At 27.0% G+C, this 20,026-nt stretch overlaps 6 protein-coding genes across 12 annotated transcripts; 3 read left to right on the plus strand and 3 right to left on the minus strand.

The window, feature by feature from the left end:
* Positions 1–13: 13 nt before the first annotated feature.
* Positions 14–2,583, plus strand: LOC126840423 (PRELI domain-containing protein 2-like). The gene is made up of 3 exons (XM_050576143.1): positions 14–213; positions 608–836; positions 2,378–2,583. The coding sequence occupies exons 1-3, from the start codon at positions 87–89 to the stop codon at positions 2,532–2,534; spliced, it is 513 nt and encodes a 170-aa protein (XP_050432100.1). The 5' UTR covers positions 14–86; the 3' UTR covers positions 2,535–2,583.
* A 244-nt stretch (positions 2,584–2,827) lies between these two features.
* On the minus strand, positions 2,828–6,073 carry LOC126840419 (terminal uridylyltransferase Tailor-like). Its single transcript, XM_050576135.1, has 5 exons — positions 5,524–6,073; positions 5,319–5,440; positions 4,741–4,793; positions 3,909–4,082; positions 2,828–3,830 (listed from the first exon to the last, which is right to left on the minus strand). The coding sequence occupies exons 2-5, from the start codon at positions 5,357–5,359 to the stop codon at positions 2,917–2,919; spliced, it is 1,182 nt and encodes a 393-aa protein (XP_050432092.1). The 5' UTR covers positions 5,360–5,440; positions 5,524–6,073; the 3' UTR covers positions 2,828–2,916.
* A 3,556-nt stretch (positions 6,074–9,629) lies between these two features.
* On the plus strand, positions 9,630–10,471 carry LOC126840434 (thioredoxin, mitochondrial). The gene has a single exon (XM_050576162.1). It carries the CDS (start codon positions 9,806–9,808, stop codon positions 10,229–10,231), a length of 426 nt encoding a protein of 141 aa, XP_050432119.1. The 5' UTR covers positions 9,630–9,805; the 3' UTR covers positions 10,232–10,471.
* Positions 10,472–10,967: 496 nt separating this feature from the next.
* LOC126840511 (RRP15-like protein) lies at positions 10,968–13,130 on the minus strand. Of its 2 annotated transcripts, XM_050576305.1 has the most exons (5): positions 13,048–13,124; positions 12,662–12,963; positions 12,483–12,568; positions 11,810–11,960; positions 10,968–11,734 (listed from the first exon to the last, which is right to left on the minus strand). In XM_050576305.1, exons 2-5 carry the CDS (start codon positions 12,938–12,940, stop codon positions 11,621–11,623), a joined length of 630 nt encoding a protein of 209 aa, XP_050432262.1. In that variant the 5' UTR covers positions 12,941–12,963; positions 13,048–13,124; the 3' UTR covers positions 10,968–11,620. The 2 variants fall into 2 exon arrangements, with proteins under 2 accessions (XP_050432262.1, XP_050432261.1); XM_050576304.1 differs by having other exon boundaries at positions 12,662–13,130.
* Positions 13,131–13,331: 201 nt separating this feature from the next.
* Positions 13,332–17,076, plus strand: LOC126840194 (breast cancer metastasis-suppressor 1-like protein). 2 transcript variants are annotated; one of them, XM_050575779.1, is made up of 5 exons: positions 13,332–13,749; positions 14,483–14,703; positions 15,225–15,315; positions 15,381–15,588; positions 16,456–17,076. In XM_050575779.1, exons 1-5 carry the CDS (start codon positions 13,733–13,735, stop codon positions 16,771–16,773), a joined length of 855 nt encoding a protein of 284 aa, XP_050431736.1. In that variant the 5' UTR covers positions 13,332–13,732; the 3' UTR covers positions 16,774–17,076. The 2 variants fall into 2 exon arrangements, with proteins under 2 accessions (XP_050431736.1, XP_050431737.1); XM_050575780.1 differs by having other exon boundaries at positions 14,486–14,703.
* Positions 17,077–17,093: 17 nt separating this feature from the next.
* On the minus strand, positions 17,094–19,947 carry LOC126840195 (rab-like protein 3). Of its 5 annotated transcripts, XM_050575783.1 has the most exons (7): positions 19,602–19,758; positions 19,443–19,526; positions 19,266–19,344; positions 18,883–19,092; positions 18,665–18,810; positions 18,488–18,592; positions 17,094–17,469 (listed from the first exon to the last, which is right to left on the minus strand). In XM_050575783.1, the coding sequence occupies exons 3-7, from the start codon at positions 19,321–19,323 to the stop codon at positions 17,212–17,214; spliced, it is 777 nt and encodes a 258-aa protein (XP_050431740.1). In that variant the 5' UTR covers positions 19,324–19,344; positions 19,443–19,526; positions 19,602–19,758; the 3' UTR covers positions 17,094–17,211. The 5 variants fall into 5 exon arrangements, with proteins under 5 accessions (XP_050431740.1, XP_050431739.1, XP_050431742.1 ...); XM_050575782.1 differs by lacking the exon at positions 19,602–19,758 and adding an exon at positions 19,791–19,947 and having other exon boundaries at positions 19,266–19,526; XM_050575785.1 differs by lacking the exons at positions 19,443–19,526; positions 19,602–19,758 and adding an exon at positions 19,791–19,809.
* Positions 19,948–20,026: the final 79 nt, after the last annotated feature.

Here is a 20,026-nt window from a genome sequence, read left to right on the forward strand (position 1 = left end):
AATCAAGGTAAAATAAATAATTAATATTGTAATGTTAGATTTATGAGAAATGCTTTTTTGTATTTATTTATTTAAGTATACTAACTATGGTTCTAACCATTTCATTAGTGCACATTTTCCAGCAACCATTTCAAACAGTTAAAAAGCATTATAACCAAATAAGAAAACAAGATGAAGTTGTTAAAGTTTCAGAACTGATTGATGAACATATTGGTAAGTAATTATTAATTAATATTTAATAGTAATTTTAATCGCTATACATAATGGCATTACAAATGTACTATATGTTTATAAGTATAATAATGCAAAATCAGTAACTTTTAAAGTCTTACAATTTTGAACAGACCTGAACGTTCTAGTATGTTATAATTCTAAATTAATTTTAGGAAATAATGAATAAAAACTTTTTTTAAGTATCTTTTGTGTAATAACCAAGTGTCTTAAGACTTGATTGTTACTTCTAGTATAATCCCTGTGTTAAACATGAACTAGCCCTAAAAATAGATACAACAATTAATTTAAAAAAACTACATTGAATTGTTTATATGGTTCTTTATATCTGTTTTAACTATTATGTATTATTAGTAAATAAAACAACCTTTTATAGATGAACATGGATTTGAATATACCAAACACAGACTAGTATGCCATAATATTATTCCTCAAGTATTACGTCGTGATCAAACTTTACATGTACCAGAATTTGTAATCGAGGAAGAATGTTGGTATGATGAAAAAGGTCAAAAATTTTGGGCTAGGACAAGAAATTTGAGTTGGTCAGACATTGCGACATTGTCTAATATAATAACATTATCAATAACACCTAATCCAACATGGTAGTATATTTTTAATATTTGTTCACATTAGACAGTTTTTATTGTTGATTGTGCTTTTGTGACTGTAATTATACGGAGTGATCAATTAATGTAAGACACTCATTTTCTTAAAAATGATTATCATTAAATTGATCATTCTGTATATTGAATTTAATGTTACTACATCATGTTAAAATTTTTTTTTAAAATATTATTTTTTTGTGTTATCCACAAGTTTATAGCTTTAGTGCACATTTAAGCGTGATTTAATTAATAGTATCTTCCCCCGACAACATTTTTAACAAGACTGTATCAGGTTATTTGATGGTCAAAATATTCTGTATATACTCCGCGCCACAAGAGAAGTAACCCGTCTCCCGACCGAAACGTGTTTGATTCCGCGCATCCACACTAATAGGCCACACCCACGGTCGCCGGCGGTGCTGCATATATAGGTTGTATCATAACGTATACTCGATATAGTGTGTCACAAGACTCATAACGTCTTACGTTTTTGAACTACGCGCTTGCTTTTACTGTTAAATATTTACATTATTGTCATTTTTTTTGCTGCTCATAATGCTATACAAAAAACATTTAGTGGAGTACCACAACCAGTACCACAAGGGAATTCAAAATATTGTTTTAACTGAAAAAGAAAAACAAATTAGTTAATAGGCACATTTTAATATTTTTCATTAATCAAGTACAGCCAAAAAAAATTTGATCATTTTTTAAAAAAATTGTATTAAATTTAATTATTTGAAATTTTTCAATATGTAAATTGTACCTAAACAATTTTCTTTGAATAAATATATAAATATTATATCATAGTTTATATATCATTATAAAATGTGCGGTTTTTAGATACAGCAATTTTAAAAAGTATGTGGTTTTAACCTACTAAATGTGTGCGGTTTTGCCCTGTATTTTATTACATGTGTGCGGTTTTTGGAGTCAACGGTAAAAATATGTTTTCTAATGCTTTTATATTGCAGCTTGTTTCCTCTCGCCAAAAAGAATACATAATTATAATGTACAATATATAATTAAATAAGACAACATAATTAATTATGTTATACTATGGTATGTGTTTTAAATAAATAAATAATTATGTATATAATTTATAAATGACAATATAATATAATTATTCACAATTATAATAAATAATATGCTCTATATACAATCACTCTGTATATCGCTTGTTTCACTCTGTATGCACGCCTCAGCGCGATACTGAATGGCACAGTGGGGGAAACGGGGCCTCGTAACAGTCGCTGCCGTCAGTCGGCATGCGCGAAACGGGTTACTTCTATTGTGGTGTGGAGTATAGTAAGATTACTTAAAGACGCGTATGTGTAGTCCGCCTGTACTCTGAAGATTTCTGGGTCATCAGTTTTTTAATTATTTTTTTTTTTTCATAATTTTATTAAAATAACAACTGTTATTTCTTTTTACTCTAGAACACTCATCATTTAGGTGTAGTGTAGTCTTTGAACATTAAAATTATAAATAACCAATTTTTAAATTTCAAATCGCTTACATAAATATTTTTTTTTAAGGACCAAGTATGAAATAGATGGTATAACAGACTTTTTTGGTACACAACCTCATGGAATCGGTTATGCAGTTGAGTATTTTTTAAAAAAGTATACAGAAAAAAAACTCATGGAACATATAAAAATAGTTGAACAAGAATGCGAAAAACTTCAAATGTAAATTTTATTTTTTATATTATAATATAATTATGCACTATATTTTTACATTATGCAATGCTTTCTTTTTAAGAAATATTGTTTTAATTTTGTTGTAAGTGAAGTGTATGTCTCTTTATATTATTTAAGAAACATGTCATAGAAATTTGTAATATTTCAAACTATTTTGTTTAGTAAGGAAAAAAATACCAACACGATCATCAAATAATAATTTGTTCGTTAGTTAATTTATTATATTGAAACAAAATATTTTAATAATAATATTAATTATCCATAATTTATTTTTTATAAGTAATAAAAAATGCCATGAACAACCAATATATAACGATCACATATACATAATATATTAATTATTCATTGTGAGCAATATTTTCATGTTTTACAACTTATGTAAAATACATTGGATATTCATCTTTATACATTAACATCATGACATCTTCTTGAACACCGAGTTTTAATTTTTTACAAGTGTCATCATCATTTTGTACATCATCTTTAGTATTCTGTGATTTTGTACAAGCATCATCATCAGCTATCAGTTTTGACTTTTTACAAACATCAATAAATTTTAAAAATATTTTGGGAGTCACTCTTGCTGTAATATTATAATTATGTTGAAATGGATCTTGAACATACATATTAAACTTAGACTTGCCCAAAAACTGCAGTTTTTGTTGATTTGTGTTTTCTTTATGAAACTGTTTGTATTTTGTTAATTCTTCAGGTAAAGCTTCAACATTTTCAAAACTACTTTTAGGTAATAAGCATCCTAAATATGGGCAAATAACAAAATTTTCGTATTCAAAGTTTGAATAATAATTGTAAATCTGATCTAATAGAGTAGAGGTCGCCATTTTCTCATTTTCAATAAATTGATGTGTATCTTTTGAAAACGCACAATTCCACTGGCCAATTTTAAGTTCTGGTATATTTTTTTGTAAATCATAGACTGTCGGTAACATGCCCTTAACTTGAAAAAAAAATAATCCTAGCCAATAAAATGAATAGCTAGAAAAACCATATGTATTGATAAGATCATGCTTTTTAGCCCATAATTTTAATCCAATTAAAACTGGCTTGACAGAATGGTTTAATGTAATGTATTGTTTAAGCAAATATGTATTTTGTACAGCATAGATATTGTTAAATGATAAGTCACAGTCAACTCCAGTACTTCTATGAATACACTTAATAAGTGGTACTTTTGTAAAGTATAATGGAATAATTTTAATAAAGGTATTTTGATGACGCAAAACATTTGTAATTGACTGAATCATTTCTCTAATTGGACGCTTTGAGCCTAAAAATTATAAAAAAATGACTTAGCATTCATTTTTTTTGTATTATTATTTATTTTTCCAATTTATATAATACTCACTACAAGTTATGTGAATATCAATATCACTATCATCTACATTAAGTCCAGATATTCTAGATCCATAAGGTTGTATGTCTTCAATATTTATGTGACTTAGTTTAAAACTATTTAAAGCAATTTTTAATTCTGAACTGACTTTGGTAGTAAGGTCAACATTGTCAGAAATTAACTTTTCTATAATTAAAAAAAAAAAAAGTATTATCAACTGTGTTTTAGTATAATGACGGTTAGAAGGCAATTTGTTGTAAGCGTATTTATTAAATTTTTAGGAGGTGTACATAAATATGTTTTTTGTACAATTCCAATATAAAACACTGCTATATTATGATGTTGGAGAGTTATTAGTATTATGTATTGTAAATGTACAAAAAATATGGATATATTTTGTAAGTGCCTCTTGCTCTTTTTTTATGGGTGTTTAAAACCAAAAAGTTCTTTATTAAATGCAATAGTTAATAAAACTGTTATTGGAAAATATACTCTTGTAATAACAACTTAAGTATAAATTTTAAATAGTCACAAGTAGTATAAAATAAATAATTTTGAGTAACATTTAAAAAGTAATAAAAATTATTTAAAAGACATTCTTGTTATGAAAATAGGTGCTTATACCAGAAATGTTTAATACGACCAATTTGGTATTGCTTAAGTAATAAATTAAAACATCAATAATTGTTTATTAAAAAAAATGATATATAACAAAACAAGTTGGATCAATTTACTTACAACAAAATGTAAAAATTTCAATTTCCTATAATATGTCACTAGCAACATTTTACCATCTAACCATCAGTATATACAAATATGTGTAAATTGATTATTAAAATCATACTTTTTTTATTATGAACTCTTCCACCAGGCGATATAGACCTCTTTTTGGCATTTCTATAATTGGGACATAGGTACACTATTAAATTGTATTTCAATTTAAGATTGTATAACAGAAAATGTGTCTTTATTTGTCATCCGAGGATTTCATAAAAAACTGCATACCCACTCAAATATTATAACTTACTGCATGGGTTTAGTTAAAAATTGTGAATAACAAAAATTAAGTGTGAAAACAGTACCCTCCCAAGTGAGCGATGGCTAAAAAAAAGAGGTATCATAAGAGGGCTCAGATTTTCCAAAATGTGGGTTTTTTATATTTAATGTTTTACTAGGAAAAAATTGAGTTGAGATATTTAAAAGAGCTAAAAAGTATTCTTAACATATTATCATTATCACTGTTCTCCTTGAAAAAAAATAAGAGAAACTAAATTATTAAAACTTTATAGGCACTCATGTCACCTTCCCCATGAAACCCCTGGAAATAATATTATGAAGTGAACATTAATATTTTATATTAAATACAAATATTATATCCTGTCAAAAAAATTTAGTATAGACATATTGCATAATTATGAATACCTTTGTTGCCATGGTTTTGATTGTTTGTTGGTATGATTCATTTTTTCAAAATTAATAGACAGAAATTATTAGTATGCTAGTTGGTGAAATTAATTATTATCGGTCTATTAAGAAATAGTTATCTGAAAACAATTTACTATAATACATATTTAAAGTTTTTAACAAATATTGCGACTACATTATTACTATAAGGTAAAGTTCGTACCTGTACAAAGCTTAATAGCTTTTTATAATAAACATCTAATATAATGTATACAATTAGTATTACATTATTCATTTGGATAACATTTTTTTGTATCAAAGTTCGCGTTCTATGTTAATTCTTAATTAATAATGTGTTATCAATTAACATGTATTGTAATTTACAACCAATGAGTTTATCACATAGGTATTAACATTTCACAATTCATTATTCACGAGTCACGAATGTAGATTTATTCACGGCCTATGAGGTTATTATTATTACACCTTAACATTTATTTGAACGAACTGAGGAGTAAGAACGAAGGGTGTAACACACAATAATAAAAATAAAAACACATTCACATAACACATTTCTCATTGTGGGTATATAGCGTGTACTTTGTACTATCGTCTATCACAGATTATATGAAAAGTTTTTCAGATAATCTGTGGTACCATTGTGGCAGAAAACATGCTCGATTCCAACTTCTTATCTAATCCTTATCAAATTTGGAAGAACTCATCTCATCTCACAGTATTATATAATAAACTAGATTGCTAACTATATATACCACCAATAGAGAAGATTGAAGCAGCCACTTTCCGTCATCCTGGTGGGAATTAGAACCTTATCACGCGAGAATAATATATGGTTATAACAATTACATATATATATATATATATATGCATTGATAACACACATAAATCCTACCAGGATGACAGACCGTCGGCTTCAATTCTTATCGCTAGTTAGCAATCTAGTTTATTATATATATCTGTGTCTTGATTATATCTGGTTTTCCTGATACCGATTACCCATTTCTCATATTAATGATATAACCACGATGTAGAGAAGATAAGGTGACGCCACTCAAACCAAATCAGTGGGTCAAGAAATTACGGCATTTTGGTAGTACAATTTTGTCACGTAGATAGCGCCACCATTCGCCCGGAGGCCGACTTTTACATGGAGCTAATAGGGTTTTTTACATATTATTATACGTTACTGTCATTTTTATTACTAAATAAAAATATATTACATGTAATTTTATTTGATTACAGGACTATAGATTATATATTATTTTAAAAACCACAATATTCGTATATGTAGTCTAATTAAATGTACTATTTATTCTAATTCCTATTCCACAAAATACGTTTATAGTCGAACGATGACTATCCTTTTATAACAATATATGAAATTATTCTATACGATATATAATATAATAACACGTATTATGTACAAGAAAAAAATTGTCCTCAACCCCTCCCTCCCCCTTCCTATATCGAATTTTAAGCACCAGAGAAGTTTTTTTAAATTTAAAGCCCGACTACCGTGTAATTCAAGCCCAACCATACGTGCAATGCCTAGGGACGAAGTAGCGACATATTCTCTGCATTGTGTTCCTAGAGATGATATTTGCATCACAAATAATTGTTTATATTTTGTGTCTACATAATAAACCGCGGCATATATAATTATAAAATACTGTTGTTCTTATTCATTTTTACAAATAAAATTCATTGACTAATGTAGATCTTTTAGATTTATAATTTATTGGCAATATTTGCTCTACTATAGTTTTATTCTATTACTCTGATCTAGAATTTAGAAATTATGACCATGTATACTAATGACTAATTAGTATTGGAATACTACTTTATACTGGTAGAGTAGCTAAAATAATAAAATAAATAACTGTGCTGGACAAAGACTAGATCAGAATAAATTTAATTTAATTAATTATGAAAGCTATATTCTAGTGCTAATATTTACTTTAATGCCGTTAAAAAACACAGTTTTCGCAATTAAAAAGTTAACAAAATAATTGCTTATTACTAAATAAGACAATAAAAATAATAAAAACTCCAAATAAAGAATAATTAACATAAAAATAAAAAATAAAACGTTTATCGTCCATAAGCCGCATAGAAAATATCGGCCTCCGGGCGAATGGTGGCGCCACCTGTACAGCGAAGCTGAACTACCAAAATGCCTGAAGCATTCGACCCCAGATTTTTACTGATAATAAGTTGAGTGGTGTCACCTTATTTTCTCTACATCGTGGATATAACTAATATGTGATAAACCAAATGGCTTTGGGCTTTGGCTGATAGGCAATGGCAGCAGCTGAACCTGACGGAAGACTGCTCAGTGCTCAATGCTGTGCTTTGTTGTGCTATAAGCGGATAAGCCCCTGAATCTAAATGAGATCAGAATTCAGATTTCAGTGATATTGCAATTAGCAGCTATAGTTTTGAGTTAATACGTATTTAAAATAATAGTAGCATAATATTAACATGATATATGAAAATGTTAGTTAGTATAAAATCATAAAAACATTAGTGAGTTAAACAGTATTTGTATAAATTTTAATTGAATTAGGTATCATAAACATTTATTTTTCGTATTAAATAAAACTCGACAGTAGAAAAATGAGTGCATTTATAAAAATGGTGAGTCTAAATTGTTGTTTTATAGTGTTTACCTAGAGTTCAACTTGAAAACTGAAATGATTAACTAATTTTTCAAAACTATTTCATTATGTAACATGATTTTGCAACAAGAACCTAAGTATGTTTTATTGACTATTATAAGATTTTTATATACTGAAACCTTTTAGGGGTTTTAAAGTTTTTTTATCGCTGTGTCGTTTTTATTTGTAAATTTCTTCTGTTTTTTTCTGTATTTATAGTGCTGCATATTTCATTAAAAAACAATGCCATTTTTTAAATAGGTTTTTAAAATCTAAAATTGTGATACTTTAAATTGTAATAGTAAGAATTCTTCCTTAATTAATTATTTTATTTGTTATAGGTACAGGTAGTATGTATTCTGCAGTAATAGGTATAGGTGCAATTATTCTAATAGGACTTTGGTCTTCATCATTCATTTTGTGTCTTCTTTCACTAAGAACTCGTCATAGCATCGGGCCAATTGTTTTTGTGTCAACAATAGTTATTTCTATTATTTTATTATTCATACCTCGTAGCTCAACAGGAGTACAGAAACAAGATATTAAGGCAAGTTAATAAAAGTACATTTACACCATTAGCTTAGTTTTTTTTATGAATTGAAAACAATAAATATTTATTACATATATTACAATAAATAACTTAATATTATGTACCTAAAATATTGATTCTAAATTTTTTATCTTTAAATTCAAAAATTTGTACTAAAAAGTAAAAAAAAAAAATTGTTGAGTAAAAATTATTTTTATAACTAACTATTACAGTGGCATATTTTGAAGAAATTTTGGGGGTGTTCAATTTTTTTTTACTATCCAGTGTCCGGTAATTCTATATTCTTACTCTTTTTTACTCTCATTGTAAGCTCCCCCCTCCATCAATCATCTAATAAACTAATTTTAAAAAAACGTTTTTCTTCATTTTTTTATTTTATGGAACAATTTATATATGATATATAAGTTTGAGGCATTTAGCAAATCCACTTGCACACACACCAAGTGATTTGGCGTGGAATGACCCTAATCCATTTTTTTAGCCAGGGTGTCTCCAGACACCATGAACACCCCCTCCCAAAATATGCCGCTGAAATATGATATTATTAGTAAAGTGGAAAGATAGAAGGATTTCTATCTAAGGCCCATTAGAAAATTTGAATGTATTTTTTTTCAAATGTACCAATTAGATTATCTGATACAGGGGGAAACCTGAAAACAGGTTTGACTTTATTAAAATCTCTTCGAAGTAACAACTTTTCTAAATTTTTACTTAAAATGATAAGATGTATAACTAAAATATAAAAATAAAAACAACGCATTACACTAAGAAAAAAACCCAATGAAATTAGGGAAAAGCCCCCTGAAAAGATTTTAAAGAATTGAAATCTGTTTTTAGATACCTTATCACTTCACTAGATATAATCGATCATACAATGAAACAAAAGTCTTAATTCCTACTTTCCAGATGACAGATGGACAGAAATAGGAAATACCTTTTTCCAATCTACTTAATATTGAAAAATTAATCAAAGTTTAAAACTAATTTAACAAATTTAATTAAAAAAAAGAAAATAAAGGTTTATACTTTTTAGGGACAATGTCAAACCCTAGACATCAAATAAATATAGTTAAATATGTTTTAATGTTTTTATTTTACAGGTTGTTGATCCTCTATTTGTGTGGCGTTTAACAACACTAGTTATATTATCTATTAGTTCAGCAATTGGACTAGCTGCAGTATTTTCATCTTTTGTCATGAGTCGAAAAACTGTGCCTCAGCTAAAATCTTGGATTTTATAATTATAATTGTATTATATCGGTTCAAAAATTGAAAACATGTCATTTAATCGTTTCCGTAGTTTAAAAAAAGTTAACCATCTGACAACTAAACGTTCTATGTCATTGGGTTCTACAAATCGTAAATCATTCACAGTTAGTGGAAATGATGACTTCATACAAAATGTAATAAAAAGTGAAACTCCTGTTATAGTCAATTTTCATGCAGAATGGTGTGATCCTTGCTTAACATTAACACCTATGTTGAAAAAAATGGTTGGCGATTTGCCCTCTGTAAATTTAGCACTTGTCGATGTTGAAAAGAATGCTGATTTAGTGCATACATTTGAAGTAAAAGCTGTTCCAGCTGTTTTAGCTATACGTAATGGCCAAGTCGTAGAAAAATTTATTGGACTCATTGATCAAAACAAGATTAATGAATTGGTAAAGAAATTATCCAAATCTGAAGAGGTTGAAAAGCCTTAGTTTATCTAGGGTTTTTTTTTAAACTAATTAATAACTAACTAAAAAGCTCTTATGCATTTATTGTTCTTAATTTATTTTTAAATTTTAAATAAATAATTTACAAATTATTATTGTTCAAAAGCCTAATATTATGATTTACTTTAAAAATTAATATTATCCTCAATAATTTATTTCATTACATTCTAGTCAATACTTTCTGCTTATTAAGTTCTGTATTTGTATTCATTTATATAAATTTCTATGTAGACATTTTGTATTTTAAATTATTTGGTATTATTCTATTATAATAAAAAAATAGTTGAATATTAACTAAATATGTTTATTTTTTACACTATTAAAAAAGAAATTTGTCCTAAGTATAAATAAAATAAAATATTTTATTTTAAATACGCTTTGGTTAGAACAATTTGAGTACAAAAAAATATGTTGTATGCATCCATGTAGTAAAACATTGCGAGAAATATTTTTAAAAATGTTTTTCATTATTATGTTTGTAAATTATGGACCTAAATGTTAATAGATGTATGCATCATTTAGCGTATATTTATTTATTAAAGACCAAAACGATGTAATGTACAATATAACTTATGGTATTTAAGAGTTTTAAATAATTATGATTAGTAGTACTATTTTTTACTCGACTGTGCAGTGATATTGTGAGATTGTAAACGTACAATGTGTTAAAACATAAGTGCAACTTGTTATTTGCCTGCATTATAACGTAAAAAATTAAACATTTCTTTTTTACATATAGGTAACACTATTTATTGTAATTAGTACATTATGAATTGTATTGACAATTTACATATTGTGATTTTTCCAATTATATGGTTCACATAACTATTATAATATATATTTAAAAAACAGACTTTTTTACATTAAAAAATTAATTATGATACAATTTTGCATAGTGTTGCCTATCCCGAACCTCTTAATCCTTTAAAAAATTGGACCTATTAAAATTTTTTTTCTTCAAAATATACGTTGTTTACGCAATACACTATCAAAAGATACCAAAACTCGTTGATCGCCGCCTAGGTTGTATCTGTATGCACAGTAGACGATGCCGAACTATGTTAAGGAGTGCCGCTGACTCAAAGAGTTATCTTTTTAAAGTGCGCGGAGTATAGAGTGTACTATTTATATGGTTAAGGATTTAAACAAATTTTTTTTATAAAAGTTGATTTAAGGTTTTTTTAGTTTAATTAAATTTGCTTGGTATGATCATTTTTTAATTGAATAAATAGATCCAAACTAATTGGACATTTAGGTTGATAGATTCATACAAAAATTTATAATTGTTTCAAACTCAAATAAAAATAAAATAACTATTTTAAATATTACAATTTATTTTTAAAAAAATTTACTTTTCAACAAAAATTATTTAGTTTAAATATTAGTGTCTTCGTCACTTTCTTCTTCAGTTATTTTATCCCAATCTTTTATTTTTGTTCCACCCATGAAATCATCTCTTAAAACATCCCATCCAGTATTTACAGATTCCTATAAAAAAAATGATATAAATGAAGTTTGTTCTATACATTTTTAGATGAAAATAAAAACTAGTTAATACTTTACATTTTTATGGTCAAATGGCTCTAAAAACTTTTTTTTATCTAAGGAATCCAATACTTTGTCTTGTTTTATGATAGATGTTCCAACATTTTTCAATGATTTTTCAACTGTTCTTTGTTGTTGTTTTACCATGTTAAATAATTGAACTACACCCCTGAAAAAAAAGGATTGAATGGTTTTAAATACAAAATTGTTAATTATTTCCTCTTGATCTATCCAAGATAATCTTTTAATATTTCTTGTAGTAGCCAAGGTTGGATTATTATACATGCACAATACCCAATAATTTGTTTTTAGTAGATTTGCCATATAAAAATGTGTTCATGGATCTTGGATTTTACTTAATAGCTGTTTTTAAATCTACTGTTTTAATAGTTATTATAGTAATTTTTCAATGTAAAGTACAGTTTTTGAGAAAAATATTAAAAATGTAATATTCAATATCCTTTTTTTTTTACTTTCTCAAAAAACTATTGTGTTTGTAGAACACTAAGATTATAATTTTGTGGTTAAGGGTTTAATTAAATTTAATATTTTATTTTTTTCTATACAAAACCCCAAGTGTTGATTGTTTTTTCTAGAATTTTTTAAATACTTTTTTAGTGTAATTTTACAGTGTACCTTAAACGATTACGTAATACTACTTTTTATAACAAATAGAATGTAACAATCTTACTTAGTTGCAATTTTTGATAAATTTTTTTCTTTCACTCTATCACTCACAGATGGTTTGATTCTTCCCAATAACACTTGTTCTCTAATCTAAAGAAGTATTATAAAACATTTGAACACAAAAAAAAATGTGTATTTAGGTTACAAATATTATTATTATTAGTTAAATAGTAAAAAGTATACCCGAATTCGTTTTGGTATTTTAGGTTCTAACTTATCGAAATCTAGTTTTTCTTCTTTGACGTCGTTAATATTTGTAGTGTGTATGACTTTTTCACCACTTTTACCCACAACTTCAAAAGTATCAACGTCATTTTCAACTTTCACTTTATTTTCAGTTATTAATTTAGCTTTTGCTAAAATTAACGATTTTCCTTTTCTTTTTTTTGTTTTTAATATTTTACTCATCGCATCGGCCCACGCCGGATTGGCTATTTTAAGATCTCGTTCTTCTACTTCCATTATTATAAATGTATTGGTTGCAACTAAATGTATAGATTATTAAAAAATTGGAAGTTAATTCACTTAACTTAATTAATGTGTTGCTATTATATAAAAATACAAATTACCGGTTTTAAGTAATTATTAGAAAAAAAACTGAACAATAAAACATAATTTTTCAACACACATAACACAAGTGTTATTAAAATTGAAATTGCAAAAAACGTGTGTGTTATCATTAAAATAATTTGTGTGATATGATTATCATGTTATCAAAAATACAGAACCATGGTTGGTTGTAACATAAACAGTTCGCAAATACCATAAACTTGTAAACTACTAACAGCTTGTATAACATTATCTTTGATAGCTGTTGTTATTACTCATTATCTTTTATCACCTATCGAAATATTACCGTTTTGACTTGTAAACTTCTTACATGGCGCTTCAAGTTACTGCAATACTGCAGTTAGTAAACAATTATTGTTTTTTTTTAATTCTCTCATCGGTAATTTGATATTTCAATATAGTGTCAAATGGTGAATAGTGTCGATGTATTGTCATTTATTGTTGACAACAGATCAACAGAATTTATGTATAGTTTGTTAAATGTACATAATTAACGTAATATCATTTAAATTTAACTATTAAGTTATTCTTAAAAGTGTTATTAAACTTTATAGTATTTATATTAATGTTTTTAATTTTACGCGTCAAGAAAAAATATGAAAATAATTAAATTATTTATGCATAATAAATAATAATAAAAAAAACTAATTTGGATAATAACTTTTTTTTTTTGACTTCATAAAAATGTCTGCTATTGTGAGGTAAATGATATACATTAATTTCATTTTTTATACAAAATAATACTAATAAATTACCAAGTTTGAAGTAGTACAGTGAGAAATGGATGATATTATTTTATTTTAATTTGTGATGCTTTTGTTTGATAAAAAAAGAAAACTGTGTTAATTAGTTGAGTCTTGTATTTCTTAAAATTGATGAAAAACATATTTTTGTAAGAATAGGTGATTTTATATGGTTTGACAAATGCTTTGTGGTTTTAAATCACAAGTATTCTTACAACTCTTTGATATTCATATCATTAATAATCATAATTATGATTTTTATTAATTATTACTTTCATAACTGCATTATATTGAGTAATTTTAGATATTTTAAGGAATGTGTTAAACAGTTAAAGCATTTCTGGATTAAATATTATGTGGATAATTTTTAGATGTATCCATATCTTCAGTTCTTCTAACATTTCGGATTTGTAAATGGACTCTGCATTAAGTGAAACGTCAGCGAAAGCTGAAGACACCAATATATCTAAAAATTATCCACCTGATATTCGAAGGAACTCGAATACAATATTATAATCACAATATGAATTTTAATTTATTAATTTACATAAATATTTGTATTATATAATGTTTAATTCAAACAAAATAAATATATTTCTCTTTTACATTGAGTTAGGGTGACGCTAAGTAAATAAATAAAAAGTATAGAGCAATGTTCAAACATTAACTTAATAACCTATTTTTGTTTTAGCAGTGAATCTACAGTGAATGATATCAATAAAATAGAAGAATCAACTGTCAAAGTAGAAGAAAGTGGATCTGATGAAGCGGTACGTACAGCATTATTAGCTGTCACCGATAATATTGTCAGTGTCCAAATTGAGAAAAAAAAGAATTTAGAAATATCTGCTTCATCTTCAAGTAGTTCATGTGACTCCAGTAGTTCAGAATCAGACTCTGACAATAGTTCTGGTAACTTAATTATTATTAAAAACAAAACAAAAATTAATTTTATTTATTTTAATGATTTAACTCTACAACAAATTTATTGAAACTCAATAAGTCTTTGTTTGTTTACGTTTGTTGATTGTTTTATGGACTAGTTGATCATTATTTAAAATTTTTGTTATATAAATGTTTGATTTTCTTTATAAATTTGATGTTTCCAATACATTTTATGGTACATCTTTCAAGAAATTTGCTTTCAGTATCATGTTTCAAATTGTAATGTCTGCTGCATGGCATGACAGAAACATACGATTTTTTTTTCTTCTAAATATTTAGCTATAATACTCTATGTTTATGCGCTGAAAAATAGATTTTGTCACGAGGCCACTCGTGTAGCGAGCAATTTGCCATTTTATATAAAATTCATTTGTGTTATTTATTAAAAATGGTTGTCTCTCTTTCTCTCCGGGGAAGCAAAAAAAAGAATTGCCTCACAATATTTACATTTAAATTAAATAGTTATGATATGTGAATATATATTATAGATTTGGATGAAGACGAAAACGAAAAAGAACAAAAGAGGTGTGACGAAAAAGTACGGGAAATTGAAAACGGATTTTATCATTTAAAAGAAATGTTGGTGATTATTTATATCTGATTTATGATGAAATATTTTATTATTTGTTTTACATTTTATTTAGGTTATATAAAGAACGAATAAGAGAAGTAGAAGAAAAATTAGTTGAAGTAAGATTGGGTACAGCTAAAGAGTATCGTGTACCTTTACAAGAATTACAAGACCAAATGGACTCTAGACTTGAAGTTGCTTCTGTACTTAAGCAATTTAAACTTACCAATTTGAAGCACAAGTATGAAGCAGAAGAACAAGCAATTAGACAAAATTTTGAGGTATCAAATAATTATAAAAGATGTTTTATTTATTAATATCCAATTTAGCTTATAATTTGGTAGAGTCTGCGACAAGTAACCTTTTAGAGCAATGGTTCCCAACCTATGGGCGGGCAGCGTAGTACTGGGCCGCGGACACTGATTGAGATCAATATTATCGGTTTATAATCTCTGTTCAAAACAACACCATTAGTGCCATTCTAGATTAAAGTTTGGCAAGATTACCTAGCAATTTCTTAAATTGCACTGAGAAACTTGATGGGCTTTTCAACAACCTATCTATGCGAACAAGCTTTTTCAACTTTAGTTTTTTTGAAAAATAAATACAGAAATAAATTGAATGTAGAATATGATTTAAGGCTAAAACTATCCAGTTTTTATCTGGATATAGACTCTTTTGGCGGACAAACAAAGTCAATCCCATTAAGTTTTATATTTACTTTGACTACCGTACCTTGTTTTTGAGTTTTCTTGTAGGCCTATATGCCAGTGCACAATGAAAAAGTTATTTGCTATAAAAACACTTGTTTTTATTCTTTCTTAAATAGCTTGGTTTATTAATCATTGCCATACTTGCACATTATATATGAATATTTATATTCGTCATACTTATATGTGTTTATTTGTGCTTATTTTATTTGCATATTTAGTTAGTGGGCCTCAAAGTTATAATAAAAAAAATTGTGGGCCGCAAAACAATAAAGGTTGGAACCGCTGTTTTAGAGGCTTCAGAATGTATCACTTCCATGTACTATCCTGAATTTATTGTAAATATGTATCCTTAAGGTTTTTGCTTCATACATTAGTATACTGTTTAACTATTATTAAAATTTGAATTGGATTACAAATAATTATAATTTGTTTTAGAATAATAAAGAAATATTGTATGACACCATTAAAGCTGATTTAGAAGAAAAAATACAGCGTCTAGAAGAAGCTCGTAATGAAGTCGATATTGATGCATCATTATGGTTAGGTCGAAGTTTGACACGAAGTGGAAGGGGCCGTGGTCGTCGACCTTATGGGCATACACAACAAAAAAATAAACCAGTTATAGTATCTGGCCCATATATAGTTTACATGCTTAAAGAACATGAAATACTTGAGGATTGGACAACTATAAAAAAATTAATATCTTCATCTAGGCGTCGAGAAAATGCTGATCAGCGCTATAAGCCATATTGACAATAAATTAAAATTCTCCCTTCAAAAAGTTCCTTGTTTGTATTTTTAAGTTGGGATTCTCAGTTTAAACATTTGCACTAATTTAATGTTAAATATAGGACATTTAAAAATAAATGTATTTATTAGACTGCCAATGAATTAAAGTCCCAAAAAAGAAACTTAACTAAAATATTATGTACTTTAAAGTATTTGCATATGAAGTATGTATCCTTTGTATACTTTACTCTTGATCATTTATTTAATGATCAAAGATTGAAAAATAATTATGTATATTTAAAATTTAATTCTTACTTAGACAGATAATAATTTTGTAACAAAAGTTTAATTAACACTATTATTATGAATATAAATATATTTATTTATGTATCGAACATGTATGTACTTATTTATAATAATTTGATATATTCATTAAAAAAAATATATTATAAATAAAACAAATTAGTCTTTGTGAATAGTTTTATTTTGAAAAAATGTGTTTTTACTAACTGTTGGCAAACCATCATATATTATTTGTCGAGTAGAAGGATATTGCGACATTTGTGGTGACTGATATTGATGTTGTCTAGAATAAAGACCTTGACTGAATGGACTCGAGTTACTTATTGGGTATTTAATTTGTATAACTCTATCAAGAAAGTTGTTCAGTTTGGAGGTGGCTATTGTACCATTTTCCAATTGTTTTGAATCGTGACAATTCTAGAAAAAACATAACATTATAATTAACTACAAATTACTTGTTTTGGGTAATTGTAGTAGTGTTTCAGTCTTCAAAAAGTTTGGGAATATGACCTTTTATTCTTAAATTAAAAAATGGAAGTATCTTTACAAATATGTGATGCCTTTCAGTGGTCTCAAATATACCCACTTGATAGCCCCTCAAAGGTGGGGACCCTGGTTGCCCCATACTAGCTACAGCATTAATTATACTGGTATAAATATTTTATGGGTGCATTCTACATATTGACAGTTATTTCTTATAGCAACCTCCTAAAAAACAAATAGCCAACTACAGTACCATAATTATTTTGTCAATATAGGATAAGTAGCAAGTTAAAGTAATTTAATCTATAAATATTTAACTTCTCGAAATAAATTTAGTAATTTTTTACTTAAATATCGAGTAACAAATAATTATTTATTTGAGGTATTTTAATTTTTGTTAAAAAATAATAAATTATTTAGAATTATTTTTTTATTATTTCAAATATTTTTTTTATTTGAATTTTTAATTTTATTAAGTAAAAAGTTATTTAGTCAAAATTAAAAATGTATTAAAATAATTTATTATTTTAATTTGTTTTATAATATTCCAAATTATGTATATTCTGTTTGAAATCATAATAATCGTAATTAAAGGAGGAGGAGTTGCCGAGTGGGTAAGGCTGCAGTGTGTTAGTGCTCACTGTTGCCAGTTCGACACTTGGTCACGGGCACTCCGTTTGCCGGGCGAGCAATTGTCCGGTGAAAAGAAACTGCAATCCTCCTCTCCGGCAACGGACTGACAACCCGTTCCGGATAGCAAATTCGTCAAGAAACCATCGCATGATGGCAGCGTTGGGCCTTCATAGCCCGTTAAACTACATCATGAATCATAATTAAAATAAAATTGTTTGTTTGGAATGAGATAGATGTAAAAAAAAATAAATTCCCCATATTAGTAAGATTTATGATAAAACTTAAAATAGAGAATATTATAGCCACTAAATAAAACTACCAAAAGTATTTCATCGGCTCCAAACTCTGCAGCCACAGTTGAAGGAGATTTTTTACCACGTTCGGGAGCCATATCAAGTTTGGTTCCACATACCAAAATTGGGACCTATATAAATATAATTGTTTAAAAATAAAACAAATCGAAAGTAATAACAATAAATGGTAGACAAAAAATTACTCTGTTAGATCCAACTAATTGTTCCATATCAAAGTCATCTGTATATTTATATTTGGCATTATTATCTTTATTCATTATTTCTGCTAACCATTTATGAAGATTTTCACTTGATTTAAGATTGGTTAAATCATATACCAGAATAATACCTAAAAATATATATTTACTATGTTTATAATAACAAACTTTAGAAACGACTAGTTATTATACTAGTTATATACCTTGGATTGAATTATAAAATATATGTCTGGTATTTTTATGATTGGAACTACCCCCTATATCCCACATTTCAATAAAACAATTTCGCTGCCTAGGAGTACTTTCCATATATTTATACAGCTTTAACTCAACAGTTACGCCTACTGTCCATTTAGGATTTTTAACAGCCTTATTGTTACTAATGATATTTACCAATGATGTTTTGCCAACACCTATAAAGAAAATCAGAATTAGTTACAGTTTCTACAATGTATGCAGAAGGGATCATTTTCAAAACCTTAAATTAGGCACTATTTATTAAAAGTGTAACTCCACAAAATCACACAGATAATTTAAAATATAATCGTATACTGAACATATTTAATGGAGAGGTTTTAATTTTTACCAGAATCTCCAACAACCAGTACTTTAACGCTATCAGTTGATGCCATTGAAATCTCCATATTAAATAATCAAGTTGACAACTAAAAAATTGTATGACAAACACAAATGTTTATAATTCTTGCTAAGCAAATTGTAAAAGAAAAAATAGGTATTGTCTTCACAAAAAATTCAATTGTACTTTTTCACAGTGCTCCAGCACAATAAAATCAATATATATATTTTGTTTTTGGGAAAACAATTAATCACACATGGAAAAAATTACCTATAACATTCAAATTTATGATAACAAAATAAGTTAAATATTGTAAAATATTAAATAAGTCATAAAATGATTTACATTAAAATATGTATTAATACTGCATTGATCCTAGAATGTTGTGGCGTACACAATAATAATTTATGTTCAAAATTATTTCTCACTAAAATTTATGAGAGTAGTAAGAAATAATTAAATTAATTAATTAATGAACCAATGAAATATTAATAAATCGATAATCACTAATCAGAATTCTAAATTTTTCTTTACCGATTCTTATCAAATTTGATATTCTTTTAAATAGCTATCAGGACGGAGAGTTGATAACTGATATTTTGTTCACCGAACGGCGCGCATTTTTCAATTTTTGGCCATAGACCTAAAAAGAAATCTTTATAGGTCTATGTTTTGGACAGGCTTAGTCCTGTCGCTTACGAGATTGAAGGTCAATTCAACTAGGAAGTAGGAACATTACGTTGGTGTCACTGGTTCTTCCCACCCACTAC

The sequence above is a fragment of the Adelges cooleyi genome, unplaced genomic scaffold (genome assembly GCF_023614345.1).
Source record: "Adelges cooleyi isolate 19-005CV unplaced genomic scaffold, UGA_ACOO_1.1 ACOO_flye_CR_arks_rails_tigmint_CR_PRNA_376, whole genome shotgun sequence".
NCBI lineage: Eukaryota > Metazoa > Arthropoda > Insecta > Hemiptera > Adelgidae > Adelges > Adelges cooleyi.

Coding starts and splice junctions, on each gene's coding strand:
- LOC126840434 (XM_050576162.1), top strand. CDS start 9,806: ATGTCATTTAATCGTTTCCGTAGTTTAAAAAAAGTTAACCATCTGACA.
- LOC126840195 (XM_050575782.1), bottom strand. CDS start 19,323: ATGGAGATTTCAATGGCATCAACTGATAGCGTTAAAGTACTGGTTGTT. Junction 19,093..19,265: donor ACTGGTTGTTGGAGATTCTG/GTAAAAATTAAA, acceptor TTTTCTTTATAG/GTGTTGGCAAAACATCATTG. Junction 18,593..18,664: donor AATTAGTTGGATCTAACAGA/GTAATTTTTTGT, acceptor ATATTTATATAG/GTCCCAATTTTGGTATGTGG.
- LOC126840423 (XM_050576143.1), top strand. CDS start 87: ATGGTTCTAACCATTTCATTAGTGCACATTTTCCAGCAACCATTTCAA. Junction 214..607: donor ACTGATTGATGAACATATTG/GTAAGTAATTAT, acceptor AACCTTTTATAG/ATGAACATGGATTTGAATAT. Junction 837..2,377: donor ATAACACCTAATCCAACATG/GTAGTATATTTT, acceptor TTTTTTTTTAAG/GACCAAGTATGAAATAGATG.
- LOC126840194 (XM_050575779.1), top strand. Junction 14,704..15,224: donor AGACTCTGACAATAGTTCTG/GTAACTTAATTA, acceptor TATATATTATAG/ATTTGGATGAAGACGAAAAC. Junction 15,589..16,455: donor CAATTAGACAAAATTTTGAG/GTATCAAATAAT, acceptor AATTTGTTTTAG/AATAATAAAGAAATATTGTA.
- LOC126840511 (XM_050576304.1), bottom strand. CDS start 12,940: ATGGAAGTAGAAGAACGAGATCTTAAAATAGCCAATCCGGCGTGGGCC. Junction 12,569..12,661: donor AAATACCAAAACGAATTCGG/GTATACTTTTTA, acceptor ATACTTCTTTAG/ATTAGAGAACAAGTGTTATT. Junction 11,961..12,482: donor TTATCAAAAATTGCAACTAA/GTAAGATTGTTA, acceptor CTTTTTTTTCAG/GGGTGTAGTTCAATTATTTA.
- LOC126840419 (XM_050576135.1), bottom strand. CDS start 5,359: ATGAATCATACCAACAAACAATCAAAACCATGGCAACAAAG. Junction 4,794..5,318: donor TCAAAACCATGGCAACAAAG/GTATTCATAATT, acceptor TCCCAATTATAG/AAATGCCAAAAAGAGGTCTA. Junction 3,831..3,908: donor TGATATTCACATAACTTGTA/GTGAGTATTATA, acceptor TATAATTTTTAG/GCTCAAAGCGTCCAATTAGA.